Source organism: Musa acuminata, chromosome BXJ3-7 (assembly GCF_036884655.1).
Source record: "Musa acuminata AAA Group cultivar baxijiao chromosome BXJ3-7, Cavendish_Baxijiao_AAA, whole genome shotgun sequence".
Classification (NCBI taxonomy): Eukaryota; Viridiplantae; Streptophyta; class Magnoliopsida; order Zingiberales; family Musaceae; genus Musa; species Musa acuminata.
In genome coordinates, this window is record NC_088355.1 from 4,732,919 (window position 1) to 4,745,612 (window position 12,694).

The 12,694-nt window shown below is 43.7% G+C and overlaps 3 protein-coding genes across 8 annotated transcripts; 1 reads left to right on the top strand and 2 right to left on the bottom strand.

Moving 5' to 3' along the window:
• Window positions 1-1,135: 1,135 nt before the first annotated feature.
• On the bottom strand, window positions 1,136-4,369 carry LOC135643085 (chaperone protein dnaJ 6-like). 2 transcript variants are annotated; one of them, XM_065159644.1, is made up of 8 exons: window positions 4,075-4,369; window positions 2,814-2,912; window positions 2,616-2,717; window positions 2,453-2,512; window positions 2,239-2,345; window positions 1,944-2,026; window positions 1,537-1,627; window positions 1,136-1,462 (listed from the first exon to the last, which is right to left on the bottom strand). In XM_065159644.1, exons 1-8 carry the CDS (start codon window positions 4,210-4,212, stop codon window positions 1,255-1,257), a joined length of 888 nt encoding a protein of 295 aa, XP_065015716.1. In that variant the 5' UTR covers window positions 4,213-4,369; the 3' UTR covers window positions 1,136-1,254. The 2 variants fall into 2 exon arrangements, with proteins under 2 accessions (XP_065015716.1, XP_065015717.1); XM_065159645.1 differs by having other exon boundaries at window positions 1,136-1,453; window positions 4,075-4,366.
• Window positions 4,370-5,290: 921 nt separating this feature from the next.
• LOC135643487 (zinc finger A20 and AN1 domain-containing stress-associated protein 8-like) lies at window positions 5,291-6,844 on the top strand. 5 transcript variants are annotated; one of them, XM_065160503.1, is made up of 3 exons: window positions 5,345-5,422; window positions 5,927-6,000; window positions 6,119-6,844. In XM_065160503.1, the coding sequence occupies exon 3, from the start codon at window positions 6,130-6,132 to the stop codon at window positions 6,643-6,645; it is 516 nt and encodes a 171-aa protein (XP_065016575.1). In that variant the 5' UTR covers window positions 5,345-5,422; window positions 5,927-6,000; window positions 6,119-6,129; the 3' UTR covers window positions 6,646-6,844. The 5 variants fall into 5 exon arrangements, with proteins under 5 accessions (XP_065016574.1, XP_065016575.1, XP_065016579.1 ...); XM_065160502.1 differs by lacking the exon at window positions 5,927-6,000 and having other exon boundaries at window positions 5,291-5,422; XM_065160507.1 differs by lacking the exon at window positions 5,927-6,000 and having other exon boundaries at window positions 5,416-5,439.
• Window positions 6,845-7,067: 223 nt separating this feature from the next.
• Window positions 7,068-11,606, bottom strand: LOC103990469 (transcription factor bHLH48). The gene is made up of 7 exons (XM_009409619.3): window positions 10,858-11,606; window positions 10,646-10,768; window positions 10,494-10,559; window positions 9,745-9,813; window positions 9,561-9,635; window positions 9,109-9,304; window positions 7,068-7,383 (listed from the first exon to the last, which is right to left on the bottom strand). Exons 1-7 carry the CDS (start codon window positions 11,335-11,337, stop codon window positions 7,346-7,348), a joined length of 1,047 nt encoding a protein of 348 aa, XP_009407894.2. The 5' UTR covers window positions 11,338-11,606; the 3' UTR covers window positions 7,068-7,345.
• Window positions 11,607-12,694: the final 1,088 nt, after the last annotated feature.

Here is a 12,694-nt window from a genome sequence, read left to right on the forward strand (position 1 = left end):
GTCATCACCCATGCAAGTGGGTCACGTTTGGAATAGATTTGGTTGCTCTTCTCGTCTCTCATTGCTTGGAGAGAGACAAGCAGGAGGTGCTTTTCCCGTCGATGTGATGTGTGGCAAAAGCAAGCAATCTTGGCATGGCTTGTGGAGGATGAAGATGGTTGACACACTAAACAATACATGGGATTAATTAGCAGATAGGTGCTTGGAGTGTTGTGTGGGCATGGATGCACATCATGCATGGGGGAGCAGTTGGTGGTGTTGTTTTACTTGTGCAGGTGATCAAAGACTTCTTTGTGTGAGTAGGAGAATCAATTGTTTTGTGGAACGAGGTTTGTGTCATGGCACTGTTGTGGATGTCATTGTTTCAAGGGGAGGTGGACTGCAAGTGATGATGCATGAGGGATTGTGACCTTTTGTTGCATGCGCAATTTGTTAGGTGTTGTTGCAAATAGGTATGTCCTCTAGTTAGTATTCAAATTATATCTTTCTTTTTGACATAATGAGTCAATTGGTATGTGCATCAAAAGGGGAGTAGTAAGAGTCCTCTTGGTGTGCTTTCTTGTTGACAGGGGCATCAACATTTTAGATCATCAAACTGGGGGATAACATACTTTTGTTCTTCTGACGTATCATTATAAAAAATAAAACTAATTATAAATTATTCTTATAATTCACTATCTTTAGTATTTTAAACTTTTATATCTTTAAAAATTATATTAGTATCCTTATACTCATGAAGATAAAATATATAATTTTGTTGTTGTTGAACACATGCTAATCCTACCTCATTTCGATGAGGTATTTTTATCATCAGAGTGACATGAAGAGAAACAAAATTAAATATTTTATTTTTATAAATATAAAAATTTTAATATAAATTTTAAAAATATACAAATCAAGATGTTACATAAGATAATATATAATTAATCCTAAAAAATTAGATTCTCACTAAGTTGCTGGCTAACAACACAAGCTCAAAATGACCACTAGGCCTTCTTCATGAATGAGGCTTTTGCACTAGAAGATGGAACCAACACCAATATTGAGACAACCAATTACGCCTTCATGCCGACCAAAATTCATGCCAAACACAATGTAGAAAAGGTGTTGCGAGACAAAAGCAACAACAGGAATATGAAATAAAAGGTTCTTCCCTTCCCATTTATAGGACTTGATCCAAAAGTTTTATCTGCTCACGATGTGGATGATAACATTGAATCAAGTAAACTTCAACAAACACACTTTGTCCACACACTACCGCTTCCGGTTTTTGGTCTGCTTACTTTCAAGCCTTTGTCGTGCCTTCTGAAACTCTTCTTCTGTGGGTTCCGGTTCAGTTCTTGCATCGCATTTAGCAACAATGGAGGAGAGAATGGAGTCAAATTGCTGTTTCCTCTGGCTCCTTCGCTGAGAGATGATTGCAACTATGTCTGCTCCTTCTTGTTTCTTTGTCCTGCATTTTCTTTTCCAAATTATAGTTAAAATCTTGAAGTAAGTTACATGAATGGCAGGACATGTTCTGTGAAATTTACTCACTTCTGCCTTCTGACCACCGGATTGGTTGGTGGTTCACTTTCGGAAACTTTCTTGGCCCATTTCTGATAAGTTCTGTTTGTCTTTAGTTCCCCTACAAAATATGAAGGACCTTCAAGTCAAACATAACCAGCCTCTTGATGGAAAAATTGTACCTAAATTTTCAAATCTTAGTTTATGATTTGTACTTGTCATAACCCACATAGGAAAACCTTCACTTAAAAATCGACACACTTCCATGAGAAGGATGTCAATAATAATATTATAATTACTATTTAAACTATTTGGAAAAAAGATTTTGACTTTAGGAACAGTAAGGACCTGTTAAGTACTCTTGAATCATGTGTTTACTCTTTTCACAAGGTACACTAACATTAGTAATTTGCGATTGATAACAAAATAAAACTCACCTTCAGCTATTGCCTCATCAATTATATCCTTGTAGCGGTGTGAATCCAGCTTTGGGTCAGAACAAAGCATCGAACAGAAAAGCCTGAATCAAAAAGATAACTTGTCAAAGAGTTTGAAGTTCGTTGTGCTATTGCTATTATACCATACTCTGATAAATCATGGAGCCTAGATGAGGAACACTATGCCCTAAATCCTCCTAGCATCCCAGTACTAAGCCAAATAAAGCTGGAAACATCAACAGAGCAGTGAAATCTGGTTATTGGAGATGAAATTAAAAAAGCTTCTCTCATTTACCTATTCATATTGCCCTTGAATTTTTCATATAGATCCTTCAAATCCTTTTTTTCAGAATCTGAACCTCTGTAATTAGCTTCAAATTCTTCAATGTCAGCCTCCGTAACCTAGACCCAGCAGAGTTACACTAATTCACATTATCAAGGAAAATAACATGCCATCCCATGGTTCAATTAACTTAGCAAGTTCTTCTAAGACAGAGGGAGGGGCATACTCTTTTGTACATCGTTCTGAAAAATTCCTGTAGATTTTCAGCAGCTTCCCCAACCAGAGCCTGTCAATAGCAAATACTCCAACAGTATAGGAAGAGGCTTGCCCATCTCTCTCTTAATCCAAAACTATAAAGAAGAGAGAACATCTAAAAACAAAGCACTTACATCATCACCAGCATAACCAGTTTCATCATAAACAGCCCTTTTCTCCTCATCCCCAAGAATAGATATAACTTTTTGCAACTGTTGGAATTTCTCTTTTGCTTCCTGGAAAATATGACGAGTACAAACTTGAAACCGCTGAACAACATCCCCCAGATAGGATAGGACCGTGGTACTACTAATCCACACATAATTCTATACCTCATCACCAGGATTTTTATCTGGATGAAGACGCAAGGCCAGTTTGTAGTAGGCCTTCTTAATTTCCTGCTGAGAGACTGTCCTCTCCACACCTAAAATCTGCAAGAGGACCAAGTTAGGGTACTGAACCCTAGATTTTTATGTAAAGTGTGCTTTTCTCCTGAACAATTATAACTAACACAAAGCAAAATGTATGATGAATATATTCTACCAAGCAACTTTTTAAAAATTAAAAATTAAAAAAAAAAACTTTATTGATGAAATTGATAGGAAACAATCCCGTTCGCCTCGATGCGAATAAAAAGATCCAAGTCCGGAGGATAAAAATTCCTCCAAAGACTAGAGAGTTTGTTGGCTCTAGCATGAGTGGTCGACCAATTTGCTTCACGAAATACATGCGAGATTTTACAATCATCCATAACAGACATTAGATGTAAAGTGTCTCTAACAGCATTCAACATTCATCATGGGACAGGAGATTGTTTGCTTATGATATCCACCGGAACCATAGATTCCGTCTTGATGTGAACTCGACGGAGACCATACTCATAAGCCAAGAATAACCCTTCCAAGATAGAAGCAACTATGATTAAAACACGATTGCAGCTATCCAGAAGAGCAACACCTCACACTCCTAAGAATCACAAGAAAAATACAAGGTAAAAGAAAATTTAGCATTCTTCCTAATTTAGCATTGCCCTTAATCGATGCCATGCGTGATTGTATCACAAAGAGTCCTGTTGTGAATTTAAGTCAATAAAGAGCAGTGAAGATCTAAGTAACTGTAATAAGAAAAAAACACATGTTTCGGCTAAATAAAAGATAATGGACTCTCTGCCCCCCATTATCACAAAGATAATGGGCGCCTTCATCAGAATTCATATTCCAACTACTCTGAATCCAGGTTACATTTTTCTTTCAAGTCCCCAATTGTACATACTAATCCACACATAAATTCACATGCCATGCGTGATTGTATCAGAAAGCGTGTGTTTGTCGAAAATCACACGCTTCTAAGAAGTGTCCGGGGCCCTGATATAAGATAAAAATAGCAAAGAAAGAGCACGAACGCAGCACATCCGACCCCCACAGCAAGAGAAGCACGTGCTATGGAAGATGAGTACAAAATATATAACCAATAAGCAAAGAAAAATTAGCGATTTCGAACGCTCTTCCACGATCGAAGCTAACAGCAGAAGAACCCCCCCAAGCCGACAAAATTTCAAGCGGGAAAGAGACGGAATGGCAAGTAACTGGGTACCTCGTACAAGCTCATGTCTCTAGGAGTGGAGGATTCACCGGCGCCTGAGGTTTCTTCTTCTCCTCCTCTTCCTCCTTCTCCTTCCGCATTCCCCTCGCTGCCCTGGCCTGAAACCCTAGATCTCTTTTTTCTCCCCATTCACCAAGGAAGTAATCGGGCGACAGAGGAGAGAAGAATAGGCGGTGATCGATATTTATTAGGGCAGCGAAAGCCCCAATACTTCCCGCCCTTTCCACGATCAGGTGCTCGGCCGGAGTTCGGTCACGGTGCGGTGGATATATCGAACCCGACCGACTGAGACCGTCCAAAGTCAATCGAATTGAACCAACACGAGCGCACGGATGATTTGGTTGGGGTGTTCGGTTTCTTACCCTCACCCGGGTTCGAATCCGGACCATGAAATATTTAATCTCATTATTTTTCCTTTTAAGTAAAATATTTAATCTCATTATTTTTCATTGAATACCTTATTCTATCTATTTATTACCCAACAAATGTGATATTACAATATTAAATTATCAATGTTTTGGTTTCCTATTGTGTTACTGATCTTCATGCATCTTTCTTGCACGAAAAATCGATTAATGTGTTTTCGATATAGTTTCGATGTTCATATTAAATTATCTAAATGAAATTAGAATATAGAAAAAAAATGCGGGTCTAACTGCTTTGAGAGGGCCCATTTCAACGTTTATAGTCAACCTTCCTGATTCGGATTATATTAATATGATGAGATCGTCAGTCAAATCTTCGGGTCAAAGCGTTTACCTTTCAAAGACCACGCGGTTTACCAATTTTGTAACGTATCAATTGACTTGCAATTTGCAGTCGACTATTTTGCACATGTGAGTTAGCCCCTTTCCTGTATGCCACCTGCTGTATGGGTGGAACAGGGCCCACAAGCCCAGCCCATTGTGAGGCGCAGATGGGGCCCGCGGCTTTTTCACCAGGGGGAAGCGTTCATTTTCCTGGATGGTGGACTGGCATAGACTGGTGATCCATACACGCTGCGGTAGGGCGATGCGGCGTACTGCGATCCCTGCATCCGAGCATGCGCACAGCGAATCACGTACGAGGACGGCTTGCCACCGTCCATTTTCGCGCGGAACGAATCGCTGGTCGACAACGCAGCGTCGTACGTGATACGACAACGCTCCAACGAAGCACCGCGTGGCCCAATGGAGACCGAACGCGTAGAGCCGTCTTATATACGAAACGTAGCCGGCCAATACAAATGAGCATGAGATTCTGTCTCTCTTTTCGATTCTTATTCTTCCTTCCCCCTCTTTTCTCTACTTTCGGCTTGGGTTCGACTCTTCGATTCCGAGGCGATTTCCAGCCGCTTAAGGTTAGGGTTTCGATTTGGTTCGTCTTCAGCCGTTCCTTTTCTGGTCGCATTCTACGAACCGAAAACACAAGTTTTACTTACTCGCCTCTTTTCCTTTTATTCCTGCTCTTTTGTGTTTTTTTCTTGATTGGGAATAGGGGGTTATTTGATTAGTTTTAATCTGCGGAGATCGCCGCAGGCGAATCGCGAGGGAGGCCGATCGCAAAAAAGTGCCTTTTTATTTTCCTTTGATGAGGGTTTGATTTTTATGCCGAAATGATTGTTGTTTTCTTCCCTTTCTTTTCTATGCATATATTTGGTTGGTTTGTTCTGCCGAATCGATAGCATTTGAGATTTGTTGTGCTATCTTTTTCAAGCTAGAGCGGGTTAGGGTTTGATATTTGGTTCTTTCAAATGGGAAAGGGCTTCATCCGTCCTCTCTGGTTCGGGTGTCTTCCATTGAGATAGGATGCTATGCACTTCTTTCCATGTTTTCCTTATGTGATCTTTTTCCTACTCTGCTAGATATTGCTCTTTTGGTATCTCAAACAAGAAAGAAAGGCGAGAGCTTAGGAGCAAAGTTGCTACTTTTCTCACCGGTCTAAGCTTCTTTGATTCACTTGCTTTTGTGGGATTCAAGGGTTTGATCGAGGATAGGAGTTATGGGAATTGCATGTAAAATCTCTCTGGTTCTTACCCGAGGTTAACGTGGTGCAGGGGAGTTAGCAATGGAGCACGATGAGACTGGATGCCGAGCCCCTGAAGGACCGATCCTTTGCATCAACAACTGCGGCTTCTTCGGAAGTGCTGCGACCATGAACATGTGCTCCAAGTGCCACGAGGACATGATTCTGAAGCAGGAGCAGGCAAAGCTGGCAGCATCCTCGATCGACAGCCTCGTGAACGGCAGTGGCAGCGGTAGCGGAAAGGAACCTGTTGTATCTGGCAATGCCGATGTAGCTGTTGGCTCTGTGGAGTCGAAGGCGATTTCGGCACAGCCACCTGATGTGCTTGGCTCGAGCGAGGCTGGAGAAGCAAAGGCGAAGGAGGGTCCAAACAGGTGCAACACTTGCAGGAAACGGGTTGGTCTGACCGGCTTTAGTTGTCGGTGTGGGAACCTTTTCTGTGCCGCACACCGCTACTCGGATAAGCATGACTGCCGATTCGATTACCGAAAGGCAGCGCAGGCTGCGATTGCCAAAGCAAACCCTATTGTTAAGGCTGAAAAACTTGATAAGATCTAAGGCTATGGAGTGAAGGTTACTTTTTAACTGTTATTGTGATGCTCTTCTTTCACTTGCCTGCTTGCTGATGCCCTTTGTTGCTATAAATTTGCTGGTGGAATGATGCATAGGGCAATCTTGTAGCCTCGAGAACTCTTTTATCTTGTTGATTGGAAAAAGATCTGGTGAATTAAGCTTTAGTTTATGCTGGTTTGATGGATGAATATGGTGTCTGATGCTATGGTAATTTGGTATATCGATCGTGGTAAAAATCAATTGCAGAATGGAAGGATGTTCAGATTCATGGTGTCTTGTAGAATTTTATAACAAAAGACTAAATTCTTTTTCTGAGAATAAATAGAATTGCATTTGTCATTCAAGAATGTATGAATCCTTAGTCATTGCTCTAATGCACTACACTTCCTAGATATGTAACTCTGGGATAAAGCAAATTATGATTCATTACGAGATTAGGAGCATAAATCAAAATTGTTGTTTGAATAGGAACAGGAAAATTTATATAGGACAGGGTACGAGGAATTAAAGAGTATCATACATACTCTGCAATCAATTCATTATCAGAGAGCTGGGAGCTGGTCACAGGAAGAGTGCAAACGAAGCTCTCCTTCCACTTCCAATCGACTCGTCCTAACAATACATTTACTCTGCTCTGTACATACGTGTTTTGCCAGAAGGAAAGCGCCACTGCTGCTGCTGCTGTTCAGAGATCCGTCTTCGATTGGTTCGAGTTCAGTGACACTAGGAAGAAAAGAAGGGACGGCAATGCATAAGTCAGCAATTTAAATACAACATAGGTTGGTCGATGTCGAGAGACACACAAATGTCTAAAATAACAAGACACATGTTCATGGATATATGTGTTTCTAAAATCGATGGATCAAACATGTCTCTTTGTGAGTGTATAAAAGCATCCATCAAACCAAAAAATGATAGCACTTACTAAGACATGCATGCAAAAGAAGTCTTTTAGCGACAGGTGTATCAGAATTAAGCATCATTCATAAAATAAGATATACCAACTCTTAACTCCTCCATTTTATCATCTCAAATGCAAATGCTTTAGGCTGGATGCACATAATAACAAAAAAGGCTTCTTCAGAAGTACAGACTAATGACAGCTGCTTTTCTTTATAAAATCGCACGACATTATTTGGTGAATGCCGCCAACAATGAACAAGTGCCAGAAAATAATTACAAAAGCTTTTGCCTATGAAACAACAACCTACTTGATCAATTTTCGCTGATCTATTTGAATGAAATAGTGAATATTTACTGCATAATCCATGCCCATACCTGAGTTTGATTATATGGGGCAGTGCATAACCTGGAATTTAAGATTATTGCCTAGGAGGGCTTTGTTCAAGGTTGTGAATGATAACTAGCTTGTGCTAGCATCGTACTGCAATTCCTTTCTCAATTATGCACATATGTAAAAGACTGAGAACATAGTATAAGCTTTCTCTAAATTCATGACTTCATTAGGCGAGGCATTTCTCTGTTTCTACATGAGGTGAAGCACCACTGCCCTACCAGATGGAGAGATTTGCAAAAGGCATTTCTTCAAAGACTTACGATCGAAGGCCAAACTATTAGTCAAGCAGCCTTCTTTGACGAGATCATAAAAAGTGCCTATTGTTGAATCAGGATTCAAAGTAAATAGTAAAAGTTCACCACATCCAAGATAAGATCCAGACAAGGTGTCAAATTATAGCAAAAGGAAGTTAAAAGTTTGTGCAGAGCAGTGGTCCAAATGCCCGTCAGAAACTATATCAAGAGTGTCAATTAATGACTTTGGTTCCAAGGCTCACAACAAGATATGAGTTGTTACGCACCGAGCTAAAGTTGGTACCAGCTGGGTTGTGACGATCTAACAGTGTGCATATCCAAGACCCCAGGAAAAGGAAAAGTCTTTAACTCCTAAGTCGCTATGTGTCTCTGTCCTTGATGCCGAAGTAAAGCAAAGCATATAACTGGCAAAGTTTGACACGAGATTGCACCAACAAAATGGCAATGTTGCTATCCATTTGATCGAAAGAGTACCCAATAATAGGCCTGTACAGTACTGGCTGTGAGTTATGAGGTAGCTACAGGGAAAGAAAACACTCACTGCACTGACAATGAAGTTAAGGCACCAAATTAAGACGGACGGCTGTGCAAAGTGACGGAGAAAATCTACATGCTGGCAGGGGGACCATCGGGACCAGATGTAAATTAGAGGTGGTCGGGGCAGGCCAATCAAACACAGAGGCAAGCGTCGTTGCCTGAAGCAATCATTTATAGCTTTTGGGCCCGACATTGTCACCGGAATGGGACAGAAGCAGTCGGGGTCGAGAGGACGACGGATCTTATCTTTGTCCTCCCAAAAAAATCTCATTAATCTCAGAACAGTCTGAGTAAAACGTGCGTGTCCCGTACATGTAAAGCATAGAAGGATGAATAACAGGAGAGTCATGCAGGAGTTACCGGAATTGGCAGCGCCATAACCAAAGAGCGAAGTCCCATGGTTGATGAGACCATACGGGTAGACCCACGCCGTAGATGATTGCTGGCTTGGCCGGAGATCCGTTCGTTGTCCGGTACCCGGAGCCGGGTCCGACGACCACGACACAGGATCCAAAGCCACTTCGCCCCTTCCATTGGATGCCGCCAGCGGTCCACACTGCCATCAACGACCACATTTCACGTCATGGTAATCCGTTTCGCATCTCCTTAAGTACCACGGTGGTACATGCTGCCCCCGCGTCTAGCGAGGCAATACGGAGATCGGACATTAACGATGATGGCGACGGAAGGATTTGGATTGGAACCGAGTCGTTCTCAATGGTTATCGTTCCCATATGCCTCGATGCTTTTCTTACAAACAACTATTGCAAAATCATATTTTTAGCCTTTATCTCACGAGATCGAGGCGTTACCTCCGCCATTAAAAAGCTGTCGAGACCGCCGAAGTCGATCCTCGGGGTGACCGCCGCCAGTCTCATCGACAGGAACTGAGAACCACAGTGGAGGAGTGGATGGTATCATCGTTGGATCATTGTTTCATCTGATCTTAAAGATAACAGAAGGAAACAGGAGCTTTTGGTGGAGTGAATGCTGTACCTCAACTTGCCTTTGGAGCGACTGTACGTGGTTGATGATTTCGTCAAGCACCAAGGCTGTTCCTGTAATCTGCATCACAGACAGACAGATTAGACAATCCACTTTCGAAATCCTTTTTCCTGTCTCCACATGAAAACGAAAGGTCTCTTGATAGATCAAGAGGAAAATTGTTTGTTTCATCCAAAATATGGATGCAGTTCAGATTAAAAGTGGGTCAATCATAAAGCAACACCAATCCCCGTAATGCATTAAAGTAATCGATGGGATTGGACAGTTTCTACGATGAAGTTCCAAGCGTGTGTCTGTACCAGTTACGTATGTCAATGAAAAGACAACAAAAGTCCACTCGAGAGCCCAAATCAGCCAACTTTTTCCTTCAAAGGCGCCTATGAGATAGGCTCGTCAGTTTAGACTCGATTGCTTGTGTCCGAACCTGGCCAAAACTGTCAACTTTTCCTTCGAAGGCACCTCCAAAATAGGGTCACCACCGTAGGCTCGATTACCCGATGACCAGAATATCTTCACGATCGCATCTCATCTTTGCATAGGAATTTCCACAAACACCTTCTCTCCATGGTACAATGGAATGGTAAAACGGACACCAATCGGCTCTTACACCCCCCCCAAAAAACCATCTTTTTAACTTTTGTTATGCGGCGTGTATAACAGTAATCTACGAAAATAAATGCACAAAAAGAGGCTTTAATGCTTTAATTAAGGGATCCAACGAATGATTGAGGAGTACTGACCTTGCTGCATCCGGGAACCAGTTCCTGGAGAAGCTTCATCCGCGCATTGATCTTTTCCCTTCGCGCCTACGAGAAATTAAAGGTTGATAAGTAAGGAAATGAGCTAAAACTAAGTGATTTAATGGATTGTTTGGGAACTAAGTAAGCGGTACCCTCTCCGCTAAGCTGTGGCTATCGGTGGCTTGTCCTCGGCGAGCGCGGACGTGAACGTAAGGGAGCTGGTCATCCTCAGTGTGCTCCTCCGCGGTCTTCAGCTTCTTCGCGGGGCCCTTTGCCTGAGCAACAAAAGAGGGAAACGTGTCATCGCCCCTCAGCCAAACGAGGTGGTTACCTTACCCGGAACCCTGGTGAGTCCGCTGCTCACCTTTTGCTTCTCGCAGTCCTTCCTCTTTGCCGGCCGCCGCGGCTTATCGATGGGGACCGGGAGGGGAGGCGAGGAATCGGAGTCCGAGGGCTCCGCCTTGAGCGGCGGCGAGGGCCCTCCGCCAGAGCTCGACGCCGGGGAGTCCGCGGCGGCGAAGACGGGGAAGCTTGCGGCCCGCTCCACAAGGCCGGCGTTGGAGAAGGTGGGGGACCAGCCGAGCGGATGCCCGAGGCCAGTGGGGGAGGAGGCCGCGGCGGAGGCAGAAACCTCGCCGGCGCCGGGCTCATGAAGGAGGCCCACGGCCTGGTTAGCCGATAGGCCGAGGAGCGCGGTGAAGGAGCCGCCGGACACCGGTTGGGCATCGAACCTGGCTTGGATCAGACTTCGAATCTCCTCCTCGAACCGGATGGGCTCCGCGATTTCCGTCATGTAGGCGCCGGAATTCCCGGTTCCCACGCCATAGCTCCCAGCCGATCCCATCGATTTCCTCCAAAGCACACGGAGAAACCGCCGCAGAATGCCACCCGAATTCCCCAAATCGAGCCAATCGCTCGCGGTTCCTGCACTCGATCCTCTGGATCGAGACTTTACAACCACTCTCGGGAGCTCGAGCGCTCGAATTCAAACGGGGGCACGTCGGATGGGCAAAACCACCGGAGGTGGGCTCGAAGCCGAAACAGGAAACGAGAGCGAAAGCGTCAAGTGGACGTACGCAGCGTTAAGCAGAACTTGCTTCTGCTCTCTGCTCTCGATATTTATTTCTATTAATATATATATATATATATATATATATATATATATATATATATATATATATATATATATATATATATATATATATATATATATAGATTGCCGTCTGTGGCGGATTCAACGGCCGCGCGCTCTGAAAGAAACGCATACGACAATGCTAAAAAATGGAAGAGTATAAGGAGTCCGGTCACACCCGGTGAGAACAAACGAACGCTTTACTCGGTCGGGGGATGCCATATTGACATTAGGTACGGTTTGGATGGTGAAGTCTGTGGGTGATCAGACCGGAGGGTTGAGTGCAGAACACAGGATCGGCTCTGCGGGCGAGGGACGAGCACAGGGCACGAGGACGGCGCAGAAAGAAAGATGCGTACGTAGCGATAAGGAGACCGTATCATTTAATATTATTTTTCGCTTGGTCTTCCCGGTTGGCAGGCCTGCGCTCCTGTACGCCGAGGTGGGCGTCGTTCATGCATATGTACAGACTAGGGGACGTCGCAGGGGAAAATGTAGCTGACAGCTTTTCTTCAATGGATGCATCGACACGTCGCTCTCCGTGCATTGATCCGGAGAAATGACAAGCCACAGGTTTCGCAGTCGTCTGCCAGCCCTTTTCTACCCTCATATTTCCCCCTCCAGTTATACTTTTCACTCCTGACTTCTTATCGTTTTCAAGGAGTAAACGATTCCACCACCACCACCACCACCACAACCCCCTATATATATATATATATATATATATATAGGATTTTCGTTAAAAAAACTATCATTTTTGATATCTTCCAAACAATTATCTCCATTTTTTTTTCAAATCAGATACCTTAATTTATAAAAATCCAAAAATACCGCTCTTCCACCGTCGCCGCCGTCCGCCGCTGTCTGTTGCCACCCGCCATCCACCCATCGCCGTCGTTCGTCGTCCACCGCTCGTCGTCCATGAGGGGAGGAGAGGGGAGAGAAGGGAAGGGGGAAGGACGGGAGAAGAGGAGAGGGCGGGCGGTGGGAAAGAAGGGAAGAGGAGGAAGAGAGCGGGCGGAGGGGAAGAAGGGGCGAGGAGGAGGAGGAAAGGGGGAAGGGAGGGCTG

Bases quoted from the DNA above. Each gene is read 5' to 3' on its own strand.
- LOC135643085 (XM_065159644.1), bottom strand. From the start codon at position 4,212: ATGGGGAGAAAAAAGAGATCTAGGGTTTCAGGCCAGGGCAGCGAGGGG. The intron at 2,913-4,074 runs GTACCCAGTTAC...GTCCTCTTGCAG, and splicing joins GAGACATGAGCTTGTACGAG to ATTTTAGGTGTGGAGAGGAC. The intron at 2,718-2,813 runs GTATAGAATTAT...CATATTTTCCAG, and splicing joins ATAAAAATCCTGGTGATGAG to GAAGCAAAAGAGAAATTCCA.
- LOC135643487 (XM_065160502.1), top strand. From the start codon at position 6,130: ATGGAGCACGATGAGACTGGATGCCGAGCCCCTGAAGGACCGATCCTT.
- LOC103990469 (XM_009409619.3), bottom strand. From the start codon at position 11,337: ATGGGATCGGCTGGGAGCTATGGCGTGGGAACCGGGAATTCCGGCGCC. The intron at 10,769-10,857 runs GTGAGCAGCGGA...TTTGTTGCTCAG, and splicing joins AGGACTGCGAGAAGCAAAAG to GCAAAGGGCCCCGCGAAGAA. The intron at 7,384-9,108 runs GTAACTCCTGCA...TTTTCTTCCTAG, and splicing joins TTATGGCGCTGCCAATTCCG to TGTCACTGAACTCGAACCAA.